The following is a 24447-nucleotide window of genomic DNA, read 5'->3' as shown; positions in this document are numbered from 1 at the left end:
TACTGCTTCCCCCACACCACAGCAAATTAACATATTGTTGTCAACATTCAGCTGGGCTTTCTGCCTAGAAATAATAACCACTACTGAATGAACCTCTGCTGCAAGAACTGTTAATAATTTAACTGTAGATAATTTACTGATAATAATGTGAATGGGAGCAAATTGAATTTGAAAGGGACTGGGCCATGTAATTAGTTTCAGGCTGTTATCACCATGGGTTGGTTATGCTTTTTCTAACATCTGTAATCATGATTGACATATGTGGTAAGATTCAAATGCAACAAATGGAGCACATGGAGGACTTAATTTTCTAGAAGTATAAATTGGATTTGTAATTAAAAAACATGGATTGTGCTCTGTTTTGCTATTTCGAAATTGCTTTTTTGCTGTATTTCTTTCTTTCTTTCAAAAATATTTCCAATAGCCCCATTTGTTTGTTGCACTGACAGTTAGCAAGTGGAGAATCATCATAAAATTATGATGTATTGACCATAGTGAAGACAAAAGCAAATAATGCATCAGTGTGTGCCTTCCAGATCTCTCAAATCCTGATGGACTAATATTCAAATCTATCATGGAAACATCAGTGGAGGTTCAGTGGCAACCCTTTGACTACTTGTTTGATGGTTGGGAAATAAGCTTCATTCCCATGGTAAGACTTTTTTTTCTTTCCTGGTTTAATTGATTGTCCATTAAGCATGATTTTCTGATATTTTAAACATACATACTCAATTATAAGCATTTGGACTCTTTAATGCCCTGCCAATTATACCATACAAAGAGCTTTACCTATTGACAGTATCTGATACCTCTTGCCATGATCAGAACCACTGACATGAAACACCAACTTAAGAGTAGCAAATGTATGAGTAAGCCCCCAGCTGGGAAATTACATTACAGCAAGCAGCACATCCCTTCAACGTTTCACCCATCATTTCCAAAATGGCAGAAAGGAACCCGCCTGTCGCTATTTGACAAACGTGTATTTCTTCTTTTAACAATTCTGTGTTGAACATCCAGAGACACTTTTATTGCCATTGTGGATTATTAATGCTGTAGTCTGTGAAAACTATGTATCTACTGAGTTACAAGAGACAGACAAATTGGTTTTGTTATAATGAGAACACAAAAAGACAGAATTAAAATTTTATTTTATAGCATTGCTGTTTTATCCTAGGGCAAGTACTAGACTGTCCTTAGCCAGCAAAATACATTATTATATCCATGGTTGACTTTGTTGATTCTTAATTGTGAAATTTAATTTAAAGCCACATTTTAAAGCAAGCTTGGGCTTTAACTCCCTTTATAAATGCTAGCCTTTTTAATTCTCAGCTTCTGTCCATAGCCTAAATGTGGGATAAGTGTGCCTTTTCTGATAAATGGTTTTACAGAACCTGTAGTTTTACATGAAAGTCAGAAGAAGAACAAACAGTTAGAGAAGGTATGCGCTGACTACAAAGACACACATGCAGTGAGTGTCAGTGGCTGTTTAATCCTATTGTGCTGAAGGTTATAGAAAGGCACAAGGAAAATCACATTGAGATTATTAGGGTTAGCCAAAAAGGATTAAGTCTAAAAGTGTAAAATGCTTACTTGGTTTTGTTCAATATCATAATGGATAGAGTTTTGTGTGGCAAGAGATCAGAAAGCTAAGAGCAAACACACAAGGGAACAAGAATATAAATCAAGAACCCTCTAGTGTTTACCAGTAAACGGACTGTTATGGCTGCCAACCTTGTGTACACAGATACGGTACATTGCATGAAAAATTGCAGATATAATGCACATTTGGTTTGGTATAGCATTCATAGTCTTTGGTATAGTCTTCTTCTGAAAAACTGTCAGTTTCTGTGGTGTTCCCCATTCATTTTTGCACATTTTACTGCATCTTGATCTGTGTCTATGAATCTGGGGCTAAAGAAGCTTGCTCTGTGTGTGTGTGTGTGTGTGTGTGTGTGTGGGTTTTCACAACAGGACAATAATGGAGGAATGACAACCCAGCTGCCCAGTACCATCACATCCTACAATCAGACTGGTCTGAAGCCTGGAGAGGAGTACACTGTAAATTTGGTGGCACTGAAAGACCAAGGCAGGAGCCAGCCTGTCACTGCCACTGTTACAACATGTGAGTTTGTTTAGTTTGTCAATTCAATGACTCCCCACAATTTAACATGCTTCATGTCTCTTTTTATCCTCTAAATATGCTCATGTGTGAATTTGACCATAACTGATGCTCTTGTCCTACTGGAATATTTTGTACTTAACATTATTATCTACTTAACATACTCTTATCTACCATGTGTGTTTGGGTGAAATTATACCACTGCATTTTCAGGCAGCCTTAAACCAGAGCATTAGAACTGGGATAGACCTATAAAATTCAGTAACAAATCACGCTGCCTTGGAAATGGAAAATGTCAACTTGATGAATGAGCAGGCCTGTCAGCAATTATGAAGTTAATTTCAAAATTTCTTTCTGTCACATACAGACAGAATGATTAGATTCAATTGAACTTCTCCAAAGCAATCCAAGCTGTATGTCTGCTGTGAAATTGCCATTAATTCTAGTCAATCAATATTAAAGAGACAATAATTGTGAATTTGATGTTATTAATGTTTTACATATTCATTGTAGAGGCATAAATACTAAGGACCAATTAAAGCACTCAACTGATATGACTCTACAAAAGCAAGAGCCAAACTCAATCACATGAACTACACTGTACTTGCAGTTATTGTTCTATGTCTATACTTATATCAAAATACAGGTTTATAACTGAACAGCACAATAATAAAAAAAAAATGGTCTTTTATTTGGGTCTGTGGCGTTTTCCCTGGGTGATAAGGTGGCTCAGATCTCCATTCTCTTGTAATTCATGCTTAAATGTAGTATGCAAACACTTCCAAATGCAAAAGACACAATTATAATAAGTTTGATTGATAATTTAAATGTCTGTACTATTTCTGTACATGTAGAAACACTTTGTTCCATTGAAGTTTACTAGTTAATCTAATGCAAAAGATTACCTGTGTGTTTCATAGCCAGTTTTGAGTTAATTATCATTTAACTCAATTCAGTTCAACTTTAATGTTATTTAACCAATACAAGGTTTGTACAGTATAATAAAACACTGTCAGGCTAGTCAATAGACAAGATGGTAGACAGTAGGCAAAAGACAGACAATAGTTGCAAAGGCAGTGAATACAAAATATGTGCAATGAACAGTAACTGAGGTGAATCTATATTTAAGCAATAAATATGAAGTTTCTATATATCATGGGGAGTGAACTAGTCTAATCAAACAGCTCGTGTACTGTAGCACAAATCACAGCTAGCTACATATCCACACAACAGTCAGTGTCCATGCACTATGTGAAAAAGGCAGTTTGATTCTCTGGTTAATGTTATGCTGGGAAAAGTTAGGTCGTGGCATTCATGTGGATGTTACTTTGACACATATCACCTACCTAAATGTTGCTGCAACCAAGTACATCCCTTCGTGGCACCCTTGTTTCTTAATGGCAGTGGAATTCAAACACACTCATTTTTTTCTGCTGTGGAATAATCTACATTTTTCTGCTTTTGCTTTTTGAGGAGATACATTAGTATAGGCATTGTGTACTTTTTTGGACAGTTGTATGAGGTTTTAAGTTCTAGATGCTAACAGCATTTCATTGGGCCTGTACTTGTACACTGCACAAAGACAATAAAGTTGAATCTGATCTAATCTAATTTCCAGCTTTAGGTCTGCTCATTACTTCTGTGATTTTTTGTGTGCACTATTGTTTTCATTTTGGCTATTTTGATTTCTGATTTTCAGTAATTGATGGACCAACCCAGCTTATGATCCGGGATGTCTCAGACACAGTGGCATTTGTTGAGTGGACTCTGCCCAGGGCCAAAGTGGATGAGATTATACTGCAATATGGAATAGTGGGTTATGGTGAACCCATGACCACATTTCATCTGGAGCCAAGTTTGAGTCAATACTCACTACAAGTCTTAAAGCCAGGCTCCAGATATAAAGTGTTAGTTAGCAGCTTTTACAAGGGCAATGAAAGTAGAATCACCTCTGCTGAGTTTATCACAGGTAAGCACACATCATGGGACATACACCATGACAGAACATCAAGTATTGGTTTAAAATGATCGATTTCTGACTGAATTGATTTCTCAAAGTTCTGCTTTTATTTTGTGACAATAGGTGCATTGCACATCAATACATAAAATAGCACTAAAAGATGCCAGTGCATTTGTTTGCTTGCAGAAAAAAAAGCAGTAGGTTGGTACGATGGGTGGACAATATGTGAGGCTGTGATAAAGTACATAGAGGTTGGGATGAATGAAAGACAGGCTGAAATGAAAGAAAGAGAAGCTTCAGTGAAAAACAGATATATTGACTTAGAAATTCCACCTACAACCAAAGGTAGAAAGGCTGCAAAGAACTGCAAAAATAATGGGTAAAGAGATCAAGGTTTGGTATGATGGACAGAAAAAAACAAGAGAGGTCAGCAGAGAGGTTAGGATGAAGAGCACCCTAGAATGAAGAGAATGTAGACAAGAAGTGACCCAGAGGTAAAAAAAAAATTGATATGACAGCCATGATGATTATTTGAGACTCCAAGCAGAATGTTTTTATCTGCTACTATGACACTTCAGTTTGTGCTCAATCATCCTTCCCTATAACTTTTTTACTGGCCAAAAAATAGCAGTCATCATATAAGCATCTTTAGACATACTATGAATTGCATTGTGACATTGTACATTTGATGCCTGATGATCAGCTTTTAGTTTGTTCTTTATTTTTTACAGAGATTGATCCACCCAAGCACTTGCGGGTACTCTCTAAGACATCCACTTCTCTGGAGCTGGAGTGGGACAACAGCAAGGCTGTTGTGCAGAACTACTCTGTTGTGTACAGTACACTGGCTGGAGATCAGTACAATAAAGTTATAATTCCACGTGGCAGTGAAGCAACAACCAAGACAACTCTCACAAGTGAGTTCAACACATCTTTAAAATCTTACTCTGCCCAGTTCTGTTCTTTTGGTTGACTTAAAAATTTGTACATTGTTGACTTGTCAATGTTGACTCAACTGACAATGTTGAGTCCTTTCATTTTATTAACACTGTCTGCCAAAAAGTATATGGAAACATGACTTTAACACCAATATGCTGCTTGCCAACAACTATTGAAAAAGTTAGAAACAGATGTCTAGAATTCCTCTACATGCTGTAGAATTAAGATTTCCTTTCAATGGAACTAAGGGTGTTTGTCTGTACTTTGCGCCAATGTAGGCTTGAATTGTTAGGATGTTGCATTTTCTCATTGGATTGGCTCACATTCATATATCAAAATTTCAAAGTGTACCAAAATACATTAATGCAAGTCACATGTGAGTAAACTGTCCTCCCACTGGTCAGCATGCTCCTTTTTATGTTCCAGGGTTTCACTCATAGTGGTCATCTATCAAGATGGATAATGTGCAGCTACACAAGTTTATTGTGGCTTTCTTTTTAGCTGTAGTCGTTATAATTTATTAGTTTGCGTGGGAACCTGAGTGTGATTGCCATGTTCATATGTGTCTCAATTAATCAAATAAAAGGTGAAAATGCATAAAACATTATATCATGTTCCAGCATGATATAATCCTTGTGGACAAAGTGAGATCCATGAAGTGTTCAGCACACTAGATACACAGATGTAAATAGAACCTTTCATGGGTGTTTTATTTGTGTTGGCCCGAGTGGGGAAAAAGGAAGAGTGTGTTCTAGTGCCTCGAAGATTTGTGTGGGTAGTGCTCTTGTGATCAACTTGGTGAAATACATCTTCATCTAGAGGGCAGCACTCGCCCACTGAGTCCGTGTGATAAAAAAAGCCAGAGAGACATGATTAGGATGTGGTATTCATCACTTGGCATGTTCAACATTTTTGTGATGTGCTGCATTGCTGCTTAGCACCAGTTCCACTATTAGTGCTTGGGCTGATATTCTCCAGTTGTATTTTTCTTGTCAACTGTGAAAGGGAGATGGGTACAATAATAGAGATATAAAGTCATAAAGTAATAAGAAGGTTTCCAAAGAACAGCATGCACCAACCTTTTTTGTTGATACACTGGGGAAAGCTCTTTACTGCTTCCACCTTGTTATTCTGGGACATCTGCAGTTCACACAGAATGTGATTTTGCAATTATTATGACTTTGGCTTGGGTAGAACATGAGTCTTGGGAAGTACTTCCTTAGCTTGGCTGTTAAGTCAGTATGTGTGGAGACATGCCTTTAAACCTCCAGTATACAGTATGCAAGCAATACACTTGTGCTCAAGTGTCAGTGAAGTGTCCTTAGTGGCAGGCTAGAGGTTGATTTTTGTCCTGTGCCTAAATCATTGTTTGTTCTCCTATTTAACCTTTCATTAATTTAGCTGCCAAAACATAATAAATAGCCTATACCTGTGTAATTTGAGCTCACTCCATCTCTGTGCATTGGTTTTTGTTTGGTTGATTGGGATCAAACCCGGGCCTTGCCAATGAAAGCAGGATCCTGCCACTAGACTACTAGGAGACATCAAGACAGACAAACAGGATTTGGGCAAAAAAAATAAGCAAAACTACTAAGCAAAACATCACCTGTATTCTGATCACTTTAACATTTTGTAAAATGTGAAATATGCTTTTACCGTTTTTGTGAAATGTGATTTACTGCACTGTCTGTCCATAAGACTCAAGACCAAACGTGAAGTTACTGGCTGAAATTACTCTCTGAAGCCAGAAAGGGTCATGAATCTTTCATGAATTTAAATTCCACTGCTACATTGTTATACCCCATTTTCTCCCAATTTGGTTATTTCCTAATTCTCAATAGCTAGCTTGTCACATGACAAATGTCAACCAGGTTGGTGAAGGTTAGCAGATGTCATCCACCATACCCTCACAAACTACTCTTCATGTCACATGCTGTCCTTTTCTTTCCTCATTCTGGCTGCACTTGCACAGCCCCTTCTGCCCTCAATCATGTGGGCTAATTGATAAGTATAAAAAGGTTGGGACAATGCAGAGTCTGTAGCATTGTGGTGCAAAGCTCATTCTGTGTAATTATGTCAAGTTGTCTGTATTTCTCACATTACTGCACTGTCAAATTCTTTTTTCACATATCCCATCCTTGGGGGTTGGGGTCAGAGCACAGGGTCAGCCATGACGCAGCACTCCTGGAGCACACTGGGTTAGGGGCCTTGCCCAAGGGCCCAACAGTGGCAGCTTGGTGGTGCTGGGGCTTGAACCTCGAGCTTCCGGACAATGACCCAGAGCCTTAAGCACTTGAGCTACCTTCCCCCCATAAAATTAATTAATGGGGCTGGTTGAATTCATTTTTGCTAGTGCACTCACTGGTTATACTATAATCACTCACTGGTTATGCTGCACCTTAAAAAATCAAGAGCACATCACCCTTGGCATTGTACCTTGGATCCAGATAATATTATGTCTATTTTCCATGCAGCATTGATCCTGCTGATTTATTGCCTAGGGTTGCTGCTTCTTCCTGCTTTGCTGACCCAGCTTCTTGTTGCTTTCTGCCATGCCTGAATGTTTTATAGAGTTTTCTACAGACATGTCATTTTTATGTTAACTGGCCTGATTGTATATATTTTTATTTTATTTGTCACTGTAAAGCTGGTAGACTTAAATTTATAGGTAACCCTACCCCTGGTGGCCATCACTTAACATACAAATGCCATTATTACTTGCTTTAGGTCATTATAGGTGGATTTTTTTATTTTTTTTAATTGGTTTGCTGTGTGGCTTTTTTCTTTATATTCTATATATATTCTATTGATTATTTGTTATAAAGGCATGCATGTGGGTGTGAACAAGATGTTTACTGTTCTTACTGATATAAAAGGGAGAAACTTTCTTTGCTGTGATGTGCATGCCTTTACATAACTAACAATGAATGTATCCCATATTCATTGAGATATATGCAATTCATTGTAGCATATATGAGTTTCATTTACATATTTCTAATAGGGGTAACATTCTTGGTCTCCAGGGTATGCCATGCCTTTCTTGTAGATTCAATTTTTCTGTGTAAAAGTCCATGGTGTAATCAATTTTTCCATATTTTTATCTTTAGTAGAGATTAATTAAAGTTAGTACTTTCATTAGAGATTTGATCTGATCATTAGACATTTGATCCACAAATGTCACAGAACAGCTGAACACACTCTAAGGAAAGCACTAACTACTGTCTTACACATACATCACAGATGATACTTAGGAGCCCATATTTTGAAATGTTTATTCTCCCAAATTATTAACAATTATTATGCTCACACATCTATTCTATTATATTGCCATTCTTAACCAGAGAAATCACTAATTTCTGTCCTTAGATCTGCAACCAGGCACTGAATATGGCATTGGGATATCAGCCATTCTGGGTACCAATCAAAGCAACCCAGCCACGATGAATGCCAGGACAGGTATCAGTGTAAAGCATCAGACTGCTTACATTATGTTAAACAATGCATTTAACATTCATTTATCCAATAAGCTCTTATCTTTTTCCTCTAATTTTCTTCTAGTATGTGTTGTATTCCAGCAGTCCAGCTATTATCCTGTACAATTAACATGTACATAAGCTTTCTACTTTAATAAATGTAGAAGTGATTATTGTTTTAAGACATGAGCATTCAATATTTTAAGCCTGGCCATTCCATATATTTTCACTGATGCCCTACTACTTCTTATTCTTTTTTTACAGGTCTGGATACCCCCATGGATCTGATGGTCACAGCCTCCACAGAAAACAACATCACTTTAGTCTGGGGCTCTGTCCAGGGACCCATTGAGTATTACAGAGTAAGCTACACCTCAGCTAGTGGTGTGACCACAGAAATAACTGTACCCAGAGATATCAGCAGCACCACTCTGAGTGGCCTGGAGCCTGGTACTGAGTACACTATCACGGTCACGGCTCAGAGGGGCAGACAACAAAGCGCCGCTGCCACAATTGATGCCTTTACAGGTACCCACTGTGGAGATTTCACATATTGAGTAGTTATTTGTTGTATTTTTAACCTGGAGCCCTGAGAATTCAACTCATAACACAAGGCTATGGCTTCTTTTGCACTACATTATTATGAGGTGATACCATGTACTATTTGTCTGCGAATTTTAAGTTTTATCTATTTAAATTCGATTTTTTTAACTTTTATCACAAAACAGACTACAGAGGTAGGATGCAAGTGCAGGGTACAGGGATGTAAGTACAAAAATGTAACAGTTCAGAGTATAAAAAGAAAAGAACACACAAAACAGGTGATGCAGAAAATAAGGCAAACAGTCACAAAGAAGGGAAAAAAAACACATGCAAATGGAGCACAGCCAGAGTCCAAACCATGATCCAAAGGCACAGGTCAAAACAGGATTGTTAATTAGGGGGCAAAACAGCGATATCCAAGGGAAAACGAGATCCAAGTACAGGAAAACAGACCAAAAACTGAAAAATACAGCAGAAATATAAAGGCTTAGCAACATCTCAAATCATAGGAAACTGAGTATATACCTAGCAAAGAGACACTGAAGCAACTTAAAAAGACTTAAAAAGAGGAAAACCAAAGAAATAAATGAGATAGACGAGTTCAGTTAAAAGTCTTTTGAATTATTCGTCCACCATCTGGTTCTTAATTTTTTCTTAACATATTTTTTAGCACCTACTCACTAATAGTCAATTTATGTGCCAGCCTGTTTTCTTTTTCCCATTCACCAGCTCAGCTTCAGTTTATTTCTTTGTTTTGGTATGTCTGATGAGGATAGTTTTCACCTCTCATTTCTCATCTTTTTTGATCTACAGTCTTTTTTTCCAAAATATCATTCATCAATATTTAATAAATTCAGTTTATTTGTTTGTTTATTATTCATTGTACAATGTTTGTAGCCATAGATCATCCATTCTGCATACTAACTGATTCAGCATATCTCGTGTTGCTTTCTTAGCTTCCTCCCTGAGAAGGTTCACCAGTTACAGAAGAGTTCATTCTATAAGCAAACCAATAATAATAATGATGATCATCCATCATTTGTTTACAGGCTTCCGTCCAGTGAGTCAGCTCTACTTCTCAGACATCACATCTGACTCCTTAGCCGTATCTTGGAGTGCTCCAGCCCCACCTGCTGATAGTTTCAATCTGCACTACTCTACAGATGATTCCAGTGAGGAATCTGAAGTCGTTTTGGATGGTTCCAAGACCAGGACGGTCCTTTCAGGCCTCCTGCCTTCCAGAAAATACATTGTTACTCTAGTTACCATGCATGGAGACACAGCTTCAGAGCCTGTTACAAGCACCATTGTCACAGGTACAACTGCGTCAGCATTGGGGTAACACCTAATCCCGTGATTTAGTTCATAATGATTATGGGGTCCAATTTTGCTAAAAACCTTGATTACTATTTAAAAAAAAAAACTGGTACTACAGTTTTTTGTTGTTGTTTTTTTATGTTAAATGTAAGTATTCAAAGCCTTGCCCAGGCAAATATCTTCATCTTCAACACTGAAAGACCACACCAGAAAAACTTGTAACATATCTGCAATATTTAATACTTTTTAATGGACTAATTAAACAAAAAATAACAAGGATGAGGTTTGCTGCACAATATCCACTTGAGGTTATATTAACATTACTGTCTCTCATACATCTCTCTTAAGAAAGATGCATGGCAAAATTATGTAGATTTGCACTGAATGTCATCATACATCCATAGAAATACTTAATAGAACAACTATTTTTTAACAGTAATTAATATATTAAACTGCAAACTGTAATTATTTTATCCATAACAAATTAGAGCAAACAGATGAATTATGGGCATTTAATAAGTTTTGACAATTTCTGCAATATGCCTTCTTATGGAAAATGTCGGTTATGTATCAGTGAGATTATCTAATGCAAGGTTTTCCAATCCTGATTCTGGTTCCCCTGAGCTCCACATTTACACTTCTAACATACCAAACATAACTCAGCAGCTCATTATCAAGTGCCACATGAGAGAAAAATAAAAGATTAAGAAGCATGCATCAGAATATTTGTTGCAATTTTTCAGTGAAAACAGAGACTTGCAGTGATATAGACAAAGCAGGCTTAAACAATGCTTTTTTGAACATCTTTGGTGATATTTTGAATGTGGAATAAAATAAAACAGGATGGTAGTTTTGCTTAGAGATTTGTCTTTCAGTCTCCTTGCTCAGTGGATAAATATACAGGCTGGACATTTGCTGGTGATTTGTGGCTCACTTTTTACAGCAAAGAGTGTGTGTGTGTGTGTGTGTGTGTGTGTGAGTGAGGGGGGGGGGGGGGCGAGAGAAGGACCTGATATGCTTAGGCATGGGTATCCAAGCTTCTCTGCAAAGAATCGCTGTAACTGCAGATTGCAGTGAAGCAGTTGCCCCACCTGATTTTACCTCTTTAGCCAATTGATCTTGACCTTCAGTTCTTTTTCTGTGTATTTGGAATGAAAGTCTGCAGCCACACTGACCCTTTAACGGATAAGAGTGGACACCCTTGTACTAAGCTATTGGCACACGATTTAGACAGCATTCAGGTCTGAATTCAGGTGAGATGTGTGAAAAAGTGTGAATAAATGAAAAGTGCAGTTAATTAAACATTCAGTTCACTTTTCTAATAGTGACAACCAGTTTTGTACATGATATTATACATTTTCCAAAAGTAGCTGTAAATTAACCCCATGAATGTTGCTCTGAGCAGGTTATAAGGTTCTCTTAGAATTAGGCAGTTTGGACTCCCTATACTGTATCTCAGATATTTTTAGTTCACCATTTACTAGTTCTGACGCAAGAGTCTTCATATAATAAGAACACATTTCCCATCATGAGCTACAGCCACCTTGCAAGAGCATATTGTGTCTTGTCAGACTTTTTGCTGTACCTCCTTGTGTGCAAACGTCTATCCCAAATGCTATTTCCAATATATTTCAAATATAATATTCACACTTTCAAAAGTCAAATTTCTTCAGTATTTCCACTATTTTTACATTTAAAAATCTAAAAATAACCTGTTTATTATTTCCCATCTCTACTCTATTCCTTGAAATGTACTGCATTTCCTGATTAAGATTCCTCCTCAAAGTGTGCCAGTTAATTTTTTCATCCTTTTGTGTTCACAGATTGACAGACAGACTTTATCTTCCTCCTTTAGTGCTTAATATTCTTTGTTGGGTGCTCTTTGAATGCATCATGCTTTAATATAAGCATGTATGAATAAAACTCATTTGCTATTAAGACATTTTATTTCAGAAAAATTTAAATGACCATTTTAAATTAAATTTTAATTTTAAATTAATTTAAATTACTATTTCAGTGATTTTTGGAAGCACATTGAACTTATCTTCCGTATGTTTTACTGAAACTGCCTGCCAACGTTTACTTTGGTGCTAGTAAGAGCTCATAGAACGTGGAAATCAGTGATTCTCTGCAAATGCAATAAATATATGTGCATCCAGATGGGTGTCATACTAATGGGAATTTGAAGGTGTTGTGGGGTCTGGCATAATGTTGGTCTAGATGTCCCATTAGAGGGAATAGATTCTTCTTCTGACTTCATCCTTACCATATAATATTAACCCTTATGTGAGTGTCTTCCAGAATGACAATGCCACCCATGGGCTCACTGGATGCTTCGTTGTTTGAAATTGATGTCTGTCACCAGATGTTAAACCCCTATGGACAATTTTTGAGTGACATTCTAAACAACCCTCTGCAATACCATCATCAACACACTGATCACAGGAATATTGTAGAGTCTACCAGTGACCAACATGGCACCTGTTTACAGGATTGTGCTTGTCATTTTTTTGTACTTTCATTAACAATACCAAAATTAAGAGTACTGTAATTGAATCCCCGATTGCTTAGAAACTTATTGAAAAATAATTCCCACTATTCTACATGACTTTTCTGAAATATTTTTACTTCTAGTATAAGTAATATTTCTATTCAAATGAAACTTTTTTTTAATTATAAACATAAATATAAATACTACTACTGTCTGTATGTTCACAATTCTGCCTCAGCCATAACAAATATAGCAATAGGCATTGTGATGAGGTTTGGCACTTAACACATTTATAATCAGTTTAGCATGTACTTAATTTCTCCAAATGAGTTATTAGATCTTTAATTATTCAAATTAAAATGATACATAATTTAATAAATAATACTTATTATAATATAAATCTAAGTTCAGTCATGAAGCTATGTTTATTACTAATAAATCTAGTAAAACTTTTCAACTATTTTTTTCTCTACAGTTATCTGTACTTAACAATGATAAGCTATCTCTGCTTTAGGTATGGACCCTCCCAGAGAGATCATGATATCGTACATCTCTGAGGATTCAGTAACCGTATCGTGGGCTCAGCCACTCGCTCAATTTGATTACTACAAAATGTCCTACCAGTCTGCTAGAGGTAATGTCACTTACAGACCCTCTACATCTCAGTATAGCAAACAATTTAGGAGCAAAGACATGGAAAGTTTTGTTTTTCACTACAGGTCAAATGGACAGTGTGGTGATTGACAAGGATGTGACAAATTATACTCTGACCAGACTCCATCCAGCAACAGAATATGAGATTAAGTTAAACACAGTACGTGGCAGCCAGGAGAGCAAACAAATGAGCACCAGTGTATTTACAGGTAATGTATATTTACAGGTACAGTATATTCAATTACTGGTCAAAAATATTAGATGGTAGAAATAGTATTGCTTAGATTTCTGTGAATACAAATACTAAACAATGAAATCTAGCACACCTAGCCAAGCAACCTGTGCCTGTAGGTTTGGCCTTAAGGAGCAGGTTTCTCTGAGAATGATGTGCAACTCATCATCTGGATAGAGGGCATTTACATTTACATTTCTGGCATTTGGCAGACGCTCTTATCCAGAGCGACATACAAAAGTGCTTTAAGTCTCTATCATTGAAACATTAACACTGGTTCAATAGGTTACAGACTTAGGATACCATTTGCCTAAAATTGGATTTTTTTTTTTTTTTTAAATAAACCATATAACAATACATAAACAGGGAAAGGTAAGAGCTAGTTTAAGTGTCTCAGGAAAAGTTAGGTCTTAAGACGTCATTTGAAGACAGTCAGAGACTCTGCTGTACGGACATCTAGGGGAAGTTCATTCCACCACCTCGGTGCCAGAACAGAGAAGAGTCTAGATGAATACCTACCTTTTACCCTGAGAGATCGTGGGACCAGTCAGGCAGTGCTAGTGGATCGGAGGGAGGGAGGTGCAGTGCGAGGAGTAATAAGATCTTTGAGGTAAGATGGTGCTGGTCCATTCTTGGCTTTGTAGGCAAGCATCAGTGTTTTGAATCTGATACGTGCAGCTAATGGAAGCCAGTGGAGGGAACGCAGGAGTGGGGTGGTGTGGGAGAACTTAGGCAGGTTGAATACAAGCCGTGCAGCTGCATTTTGGATCATTTGCAGTGGACGAGTTGTATTCAGAGGAAGACCTGCCAGTAAAGAGTTGCAGTAGTCCAGTCTCGAAATAACCAGAGACTGAACAAGCACTTGAGTAGCCTGTGTGGATAGGAATGGTCGGATCCTTCTGATGTTGTACAGAAGAAACCGACATGAGCGTGTCACATTGGCAACATGGGAGGAAAAGGACAGTTGATTGTCAATGGTTACCCCAAGGTTGCGAGCAGTGGCTGAAGGGGAGATCATTGAGTTGTCCAGAGATAATGCAAGATCCTTGTCTGGGGATGAATCACCTGGGATGACCAGCAGTTCAGTTTTGCTGGGATTAAGTTTCAGCTGATGAGCTGTCATCCAGGATGAAATGTCTGCCAGACACGCTGAGATTCGGGTAGAAGCTGTGGTATCTGAGGGAGGGAAGGAGAAGATAAGTTGGGTGTCATCAGCATAGCAGTGGTATCAAAAGCCGTGTGAGGATATCACTTTGCCAAGTTTGTGAGTGTAGAGGGAGAAAAGGAGAGGACCAAGTACTAAGCCTTGTGGGACACCAGTATAGAGTCTGCGTGGGGAAGATGTCAATCCCTTCCATGTTACCTGATATGAGCGACGATCCAGGTAGGAAGCAAACCATTCCCATGCTGTTCCACAAATTCCAAAACTCCTGAGGGTGGACAAGAGAGTCTTGTGGTTAACCGTGTCAAATGCTGCAGTAAGGTCAAGGAGGATGAGGACCGATGACAGCTTGGCTGATCTAGCAGTATGTAGTTTCTCAGTGAGAAACATTGCATGGATCCTCTGTCCACCACGTTTCTTTAAGAGACTGGCACAGAATTTCTTTATTACCTTTTTCTGAAGTCCTACATATCCTCTCCTGACAATGCAAGCCTAGGCAAGATGCCAAACTAAGATGGGTGACTCAGAAATGTTTTGCTAGTGACTATTTCAGCAAAAAGAGTGACAGAACTACATGCTCTAACAGCTTCTTCACATTTCTTGGAGGCCAGAGTACTCCAGCACCTTATGGTTGAATCTAAGTTATCCAACCAAAGTCATATGACCCATATTTTCTAAATCAATCAATTTTTCCAGAGTGCTCATTGTAGCAGTACTATTTACGGCAAATAGTGACTGATCTGATCTTTCAATTATCTATTCAACTGCCACTACAGAAAGACATGGAAAGCACTTTTTTCTAAGTGTCTGGGCCTGGACTTTATCACATATAGATGTATTGGACACCCAGTACCTACCATGATATGCCCATCTACGAGAAATGTCTCCATTTAATGGAAATTCTGCTCCTGGCTGCCATTCTGCTCCTTACTGTTTGTAAGTCAAGTGAAATTGATAGCTAATTCAGAACCAGCACAAACCCAAAAACAACATGGTAAGTATGTCCTTTTTACCAGTAACACCTCTGGCTGTCTAACTGGGGGTCTTAATCTAACCTGGCTTTTCACTACGTTTTTTTTTTTTTTTTTTTTTTACATTGTTACGACACGAAGTCAGGTTTTATTTATATGCATAAAGCTGTGTGGAGCAGGCACATTAGACTGTATAATTTCTTCCACAATCTCTGTTCATTTAGAAAATTGTGATCTTCCCCAGGATGTTAATCAAAACAGATTAGTTTTAACCTGGAGAGATATGCTATATTTAACCATCTCTGAAAATCCTTCGCACATGAAAAAACAAGGAAAACATCAGACCTTTATTCTACAGATATATATTTTATAAACTACACTATACTCCTTTTTTTCACCTGCAGCCATGGACATGCCAATGGAACTGATGGCCCTGAACGTCACTCCACAGGGAGCATTGTTGCGCTGGACTCCTCCACGTTCCAATGTGGATAATTATGTACTCACCCTCACCCGCAGCCAAGGTAGGTAGAAATAAAGAGAGAGAGAGCACTGGAAAAAAAAAGCGGAACAGAGAGAGGGAAAGCACAACATGGCAGAGACAGAAGAGTGATTCTGAAAATGATAAAGTGAAAATGGAAAGAGTGATGAGAAAACAGAGTAAAAGAATGTGTGAAAAAAACAAAGGAAAGAATTGTGAGAGAGACAGATGGTGAAACTGAGACACATCTGCACATTCTGTGCCACAATAATATTGACTCTAAACTGCTTGTTATACTCTTTTTTTTGTTTGTTTTTTTGTTTGTTTCCTTAATGGCTCATTACACACAACGATTTTTAACTTAGAAAATCATTAACTTAACAAAATAGCATGGCATGTGGGTAAAGTTGCCACCTCACAGCTCCAGAGTCCTCAGTTCAGTCCTGAGCTCAGGTTATGTTCTCTGTGGAGTTTCTCTGCATGTATGTGTGGGATTCTTTCCACCCACCTCTGGTCTTTTCCCAGCTCCCACAACATGTCAGTAGGTGAATTGGCATCTCCACATTGCCTCTAGGTGTGAATGATTATAAGGCTGCGTTGTGACAATGTCCACTGTTAAATGCATTATACAAATAGAACACATTTTAAATGGATTTGAATTGAATGAGTGTGTAAATGTGAGTGTACCTAGTGCTCAATTCTTCCCATTGTTTTCTCATCCTTATTTCGGTAAGCCTTGCACGCAGTGTTTTTCTAGGATGAGCTAAGGATCAACTCAGGATAAAACAATTTCATTTAAATACAATATTTTACAATATACAGTGATTTACAGCTGACAATTAAAGTGTTCCTTCTAACTAGTGACAACAGAAACATTTCTAGTGGAAGGGAACAAGCAGGAACATCAGTTGAGTCAGCTTTTCCCTAGCACGCCTTATTCCATCGCGCTCTATGCCAGCAAGGGCCCTTTAACCAGCGGCACTGTGATCGCCAGCTTCATCACACGTGAGTCTCTTGTTTGTAACTCAAACACATGAATCCACATCTTAACACTTGAATGTCTGTTAAGATATTTGGTGTTATTTTTTATGTAGAATTAAAATATTTTAAATATTTTACCAATGTCTGGAACCTCATGTACTGTATGTAGCATATTTGCATCCTGTGTTGGAATATTTGGAAAAGGTCCAAAATATTATAAAGATGCAATATTACATGTAAAACACACAATGCTTAGTGTGTACAAATTCAAGATTACAATGACTGATGCAAAAAATCCATCCTGTCCCTATAGTGGTTAGGATGTAGTACATTGTGTCGTTACAATCTGTTTGAAGACTTTTCAGAAAATATTTTGTGCCTTTAATGAAGTTGATCTTGAATCTCTCAAATTCCATCCTAATCAAGTGAAGTGGGTTTTTATTTTCATGACTCTGTGTAACACTAGACACTATATAACAGTGGAATTAAATGTAATTTTTCCAATACATAACAGTACAGAAGAGTACATATAATGCAGATACACAACAGTGTGAGACAAGTGCAGGACACAGAACATGGGCTATTAGCAGATTTTAGCAGCAAATTAACTATTGGCAGAGTATCAGAAATGCATTTAGTGTTTCATAAGTGTCTGATGCAGCTTTGTAAGTTGTGGTGTGTGTTACATATTGTCATATTGGATTGAGTGTTTGACTCACCCAGGTGAGTTTGGGGAAGAATACCTGCTGGCGTCAAGTCAAGTAACAGACATAATAATATTGAGAGTATGAAAAAGACAAAATTTACATAGAGTGTAAATGGTTTGGAGTATGTGGTGTGTAAGTGGTTTGGAAAGTACTCCCCGGTGGTACACTGAAAATAATTGCACAGCCCTTGCTTATTTCCTGAGCAAAACAGAAGTGACTATGGTAATAGACAGAAATGGAATTGGAAGTTTCTGCTTTAGTAAAGTGACAATAAAAAAGAACATTAAAACTAGCAATACAAGACCATAAGTAATAATAATAAGTAATAAGTATGTGATAGTGTACATCTGATATTCCATGTCAGTGTGCAAGTTTAAAATACAAGTAACAGAAAATGGAACAAAGTGACTGCAGAATTGTGATCCAGTAGTAGTAAATAAAGTGACAAAAAGTATGAAGAATAAAATGACTACAGTAATAGAGTGAGCAGTTGGAGAAAAATTGTCCTGTAGACAAGTGGTCCTTGTCCTGTAGATGAGTGGTCCTTGCACTTAAGGACCTGTATTGCATGCCTGAGGACAGGAGATCAAACAGATGGTGGCCTGGGTGTGATGTGACCTTGTTGATGATTTTTTTGGGCTGTGTTAATTATCCTTTGGAGTGCTCTCTTGTCTGCTGGACTGCAGCCAGAATACCATACCAAAATGCAGGATGAAAGCACATTTTCAAAGGTTGATTGCTAAAAGGCCGCCTTCAGCTTATTCTCTAAGTTGTTTTTCCTGCGCACTCTCAGGAAGTGAACCAGCTGCTGTGCCTTTTTGTTTTTGTGAGGTTCAATGCCAGATTTTTGTTTAAGCACCACACTGCCAGTTTTTGGACCTCATCTCTGCAGGCTGATTCATCACGTCCTGAGATGAGTCCAGTAACTGTAGTGTCATTCACAAATTTGAAGATGATCTGGGTGGGATGGGCAGGAGTACAGTCATGTGTGCACAAGGAGTAGAATAGTGGCTCAGCACACAGCCTTGGAAAAGCTAGTGATGGTGGAAGAGAGGTGGGGAACAAGCTTAACAGATTCTGGACGGTGTGTAAGTAAATTCTTTATCCAGGTGGGACCTATTTCAGTTAGTTTACTGACTAGTATGTCTGGGATTATCAGTTGAAATCCGAGCTGTAGTCTATGAAGTGAATTCTTACATGAATGCCCCAGAGTTCCAGATGTTAATGGTTTTGGCTTTGGCTATGGTGTCTTCCATTGACCAGTTTGCTCTGCATGCAAACTGATGTTGGCCAAAGCTTTGGGGCAGGTAGGATTTGATGTGTTGTGAGCTCAGTCCCTCAAAGCACTTCATAATTACTGATGTAAGTGCAACCGGTCTGTAGTCATTCAGGCTGTCATTGACTGGCTTTTTAGGGACAGGGATGAAAGTAGGGACAGGGATGAAAGTAGGGACAGGGATGGTGCGTAGTGTCAGAGGTTGATCTTGTGATGACCCCAGTGAGCTGGTTGGCATAGGCTTTAAGTATCTTACAGAAAATCTATCAGGGTCAGAGGATTTCCTCCTGTTTATAGATTTGAGCATGCAACTCACCTCTTATTCTTGTAGGGTGGGAGTGGAGGTACTAGAAATCAGTGGAAGCAATGTGTTCATGGGCCAATTTACCACAAAATGGGCAAAGAAATGGTTCTGTTCCTTTGCCAGTGAGGCCTCCTGCAGTCCGGCTTTCATAAGGGAGTGGTGCAGCTCTGTAGGCATGCTTTAAGTTGAAATATACATGGTTGAGTGTATTGTTCCCCATGGTAATACAATTAACATATTAGGTGAAATTAGGTAGCACTGTCTTCCCACACACTTTAATCAATGATGGACACTTAATCTGAATGTGTCCATTGCTGTTTGTTAACAGTATTATATAGCTGAGTGAGAGCTGCACTAACATTAGCATCAGGTGGATTGTATACAGCAATCACTATTGCTAATCTTCCATGGTAGGTAGAATTCCAAGTCCAACTCCCCTGCCCCAGAGACTTTGTTATAGTCGTAGTCAGTTATGTCCAAAACACAAACAAAACACCAAACTGGAGAGCAAAAAGCTCTCTTTAGGTAACGAATAGCCCCATAGAATTTACTTATTTTGCCACCGGGTGGAATGTGAACTGTGACAATGAAAATGGTGGTAAACTCTTGGGAGAAAGTTAATATGACAAAGTAAGTTATTATGCCAAAAGTGAAAGTAACATATAAATGAAGAAGCAATATATGTTATTTTTCATTATTGATTGAAAATTCAAGAAATTATTAAAAGCAAATGCATATGCCATTTGAAACATACATTCTAAGAAAAAAAACAACAAACAGATTTTGGGAAAATCTGACATTTTGAATGGATCACATGCTTTCAGGCACATTCAAACTCAATCTCAATCAAGCAGCTCTCCCAGAAGTTTCTCATTAAGCCTTGTGGATTAGAGGAAATTAATTTGCATGTAAAAGTGTCAAAGGCTTAGAAACAGAATTTTGATGTTAAATCGCCCGACAGGGCTTGCTGGGTTCATTTGACTTCTGAGATTTTTGATATTTGTATTAATGCCAGCTCAATTTGAAAAAAAAAAGTACACTCAAAGCAGAGTGGATTTAGATGCTATCACTCTAATAAAATGTAAAAAGAGCAGAATAAACATTTCAGTGATGTTCTCTGATATACGTACTGTCCTACAGGGGACAACATTTTGAGATGTTGAAATATGTCATTTTGTCATTTATGGCAGTGAGTGTAACATATGAGAATTTGCATATAATTGATATGAAAACATAAAACCAACTTCATGCTTCCCTCTGGAGAAATGTTGCCTGTCTTCAGCATTTCAATTACTGAACTGCTTTAATAGTTGTGAAGATCAAAGGCTGTGGGTATGAATATGAATGTACTTAGTAGGCATATCATCTTCTTCATGGGCATTAATTTACTTAGTGTTTCAGTCATGTATTTAAATTAAGGCCAAAAATGTTCGGGGAATTTCTTTGATGACTGATATGTTTGTAGTATGTCTGTCTTTTTGTTTATGAGCCCACAAAGAAATGCAGTCCAAGGTGCTGTGAGTGCCGTGATGTACTAAAATGGCTGTAGGTTGTGTAGGTTGATACTTACTGCTGCCTAGAAGGTAGTATTTAGTAATTAGCTTCACACTATTTATGGGACAGTTTGCACCTAGGGGCCTACAAGGCACTGTATAATTCAACAACATGTTTACATTTCAACTAGGGGAGAACACACTGAATTATGTTTACACTAGGGCTGTCAATCGATTAAAATATTTAATCGTGATTAATCGCATGATTGTCATGAGTTAACTCGCGATTAATCGCAACTTAATCGCACATTTTTATCCATTCTAAATGTACCTTAAATTAATACTTTTTTAGTTTTTAATACTCTAATCAACATGGGCATGGGTATATTCAACATAGAGCATGAAGACTAGACATGTTTCAAAGGTCATAGATATTTTTCTTGTTCATGTCTATTAAACATATGAAAAAAAGAACATAGAAAACAATTACTTCTTGCACTGGGCTATTTACTTACACAAGCCTGTTAACATTTTCAGATCACTTCTTTTAAACATGCAAAGTGTACATTTATTACTGAAACCACCTTAAATATAGAACATAAAGAACATAGACATGTTTTTCAAATAACTTGTTCATGACTATATTAAACACATGAATAAAAGAACATAACACAGGTTCACATTACATCTCCGCTGAAAAGAATCTATTGTTGTCTGCCTTTGGCAAGGGGCAGGAGAGGAGCAGGAGAGCTGCTCTCTGCATCAGCTGTATGCTTCGCCATCAAGTGATATTTTAAACTCGACGTGCTACGGTGATAACTTAATTCACATCCACAATAAATGCAGACTTTTGTCTTGTCGACAGAACCATCAGACATCGTTTTATATATAAAGAAGACGTTTTTCTTTCTCAATTTCGGTTTGCTGCTGCATCTCCCATTTCCCAAACTACGGGCAAGGCCAAGGGTCAAACAGAAAATGTGTGCTGCGTTAATCACGCGTTAATAAAAATTATTAAATTAAAGTGCCGTTAAAATGAATTTGCGTTGACGCATTAATAACGTGTAAATTTTGACAACCCTAGTTTACACAAACACAACAGGAGAGTCTACAGCCATCCACTGCCCCACCTCAGACTTTCAGGTCATACCTCTGTGCTGTTAATCACTGTTTATTATCTGCTGTTGAAAGAGACAACACAACCATTAACACCATCAATGTGTGGCTGGAAGGAGCATTTTCAACATTACAGGACTTTTAATTTTGATTCAAACTGATAGCTTTAACTAACTGATAGACTGCAGCTACATGTGGCCATAAAGATATATAGAGTAAAATACATTATCTCTCACGGGATATATTAGCAAAAGTGGGTATGAAACTACATAGGTTGAGTGATAACATCATCATCATCATACCCTTGAGGTCGTTCAGGCCACAAGGGCTGTGATCAAACTTGGATCAGGTGACCTCACCAGTAGCATCAAGAGAACCGAGGCATCACTCCATTAATTAAATGAATAAAATGACTATTCACTTTAAGCCTAACCCTAGGACATGTAATAAAAAAAATGATTCATACATTGATTGTAGACACTGAGAAGAGCAAATATCCCAACTTCCATATCACCACCTATGTTCTTCCCCTAAGGGGAAGAACAGGCTGTTTCCTGAGCATCTGTATCATTGTTTCTTATGGAAACTTGTTATGGGAACAAACACTATAGAGGACTGTACAAACCGCTGAGGAGATCACTGGGGTCTAACAAGGTCACCAGCATTGTTGATGACTCCTCACACTCCTCTCTTCACCCTCTGGCCATCTGTGCATTACTACCACCAAACTCAGAAACAGCTTCTTCCATGAGGCAGTCAGCATGCAACCATCACTGCACAATTATGGTGCACTTTTTGTTGTTAGTGTGATGGCTATGGCAGCATAATGCAGCTTGGGTGAAAGGCACACAAACAAGCAATGTTGCGGCTTACCAATGGAGAGGCAGGCTAGGCACAGGGGCTACTATAATGCCCATAAGGCTAAGTACTAACACATGCACCAAACCACACACAAACACTCCAGTAAAATGCACTACAACTCCACAGCACACAAGAGAGATATCACTTCAAGGAAGCAGCTAGCCTGCCTACTCTGACTCCCCAGCTCCTAGAAAAAAAAGAAAAGGCAATCAACTTAACCTCCAGCAAAAACAAAAATGAAAAAAAGAGTAATAGAACAAAGAAATTAGACATAAAAGGGAGCAAGTAAAAGCCAAAGCATCAGCAAAAATAAGCATTAGCATTGAAGCATTAGCACTGAAGCAGTAGCACTGAAACAAAGCAGAAGCCAAACAGAAGTGCTGAAGCTGCAAGCCAAGCTGTAAGCTATGCAAAGCCAAGGGCAAGAGGAAAGGCACGCTCACAGGCTGGTTAAATACCTAAAATTAAACAGACATTAAAAACAAAAAACAAAACTACAGCACATACCTTTATGGCGGCCACAGAGACAAGACTAGGTTTCACATATGGAACAATGCAGACATCTATCTGGCAGACGGTCCTTTAACAAATCACTAAATAAAAAAAATACCAGCAGTTGTCTACAGACGAGTGAGCAGCCAAACAGATGCTTGACCATCAACCTCTGGTGCAGCGAACATCCAAACAAAAACTTGCTTCCCAAAGGAGATTAATATTAGCTATGAGATAAAAACAATATCTACATGCGCTAACAACCTAAAATGTGAAACACCAAACACATACCTCTTATGCAGGGTGACAGACTTCCTGCAACCCGTATATTAATTGACGCAACACCCAGCTATATCACACCTTTTTATATCCCCCTAACTAGGGCCCAATAATGAGTAACATGGGAGTGGTCGAAAACGTAACCGAACATGAACATCTAGCTTCATTTCACCACAGTCTACCCCCACTTTGTATTGTCGACCCGATGATGGACTTTAACCACCAAACTCAATTCCAAGGTCTAAAAATAGCAGTTATGGAATTAGATACTGAATGACTAGAAGGTGAAACTCCCAAACCCCCACAGTACGGGGAAGATGATAAGGATTAGAATGGCACCCAGCAGTTACTCACCCTGTGCATTGTAATGAATTCTCACCTCTTCCAAGCTCCTCCACTGACACAGAAACAGATACTGGTACTGGGTGTACTTCTACACAGGACTCATCAAAAGAATTTACTGGTTCAGTAAAAACTGGGTCAGAAAGCACGTGTGATGATGGAAGACTAGTTAGCAAAGGCACAACTGAGGTTTTTAGACACAGCACTTAGCACCACCTGACCTTCCACAGGTATCACACCCAATCTACTTC

At 38.1% G+C, this 24447-nt stretch overlaps 1 protein-coding gene across 2 annotated transcripts in view; it reads left to right on the top strand.

Annotated features, from left to right (window-relative positions):
• tnr (tenascin R (restrictin, janusin)) overlaps positions 1–24447 on the top strand; it is a 129041-nt gene that overhangs the window by 84550 nt on the left and 20044 nt on the right. For both annotated transcript variants that reach the window (XM_058396034.1, XM_058396033.1), the window contains exons 5-15: positions 537–652; positions 1975–2125; positions 3822–4091; positions 4814–4999; positions 8388–8477; positions 8759–9022; positions 10087–10353; positions 13360–13479; positions 13565–13708; positions 16269–16388; positions 17207–17350. In XM_058396034.1, coding sequence (XP_058252017.1) covers positions 537–652; positions 1975–2125; positions 3822–4091; positions 4814–4999; positions 8388–8477; positions 8759–9022; positions 10087–10353; positions 13360–13479; positions 13565–13708; positions 16269–16388; positions 17207–17350 — 1872 coding nt within the window. The remainder of the gene's footprint in view (positions 1–536; positions 653–1974; positions 2126–3821; positions 4092–4813; positions 5000–8387; positions 8478–8758; positions 9023–10086; positions 10354–13359; positions 13480–13564; positions 13709–16268; positions 16389–17206; positions 17351–24447) is intronic.

This window comes from Hemibagrus wyckioides, linkage group LG07, assembly GCF_019097595.1.
Source record: "Hemibagrus wyckioides isolate EC202008001 linkage group LG07, SWU_Hwy_1.0, whole genome shotgun sequence".
Taxonomy (NCBI): domain Eukaryota; kingdom Metazoa; phylum Chordata; class Actinopteri; order Siluriformes; family Bagridae; genus Hemibagrus; species Hemibagrus wyckioides.
Note: the sequence above shows the minus strand (reverse complement) of the source record. Positions and strands in the feature narration are given on the sequence as shown.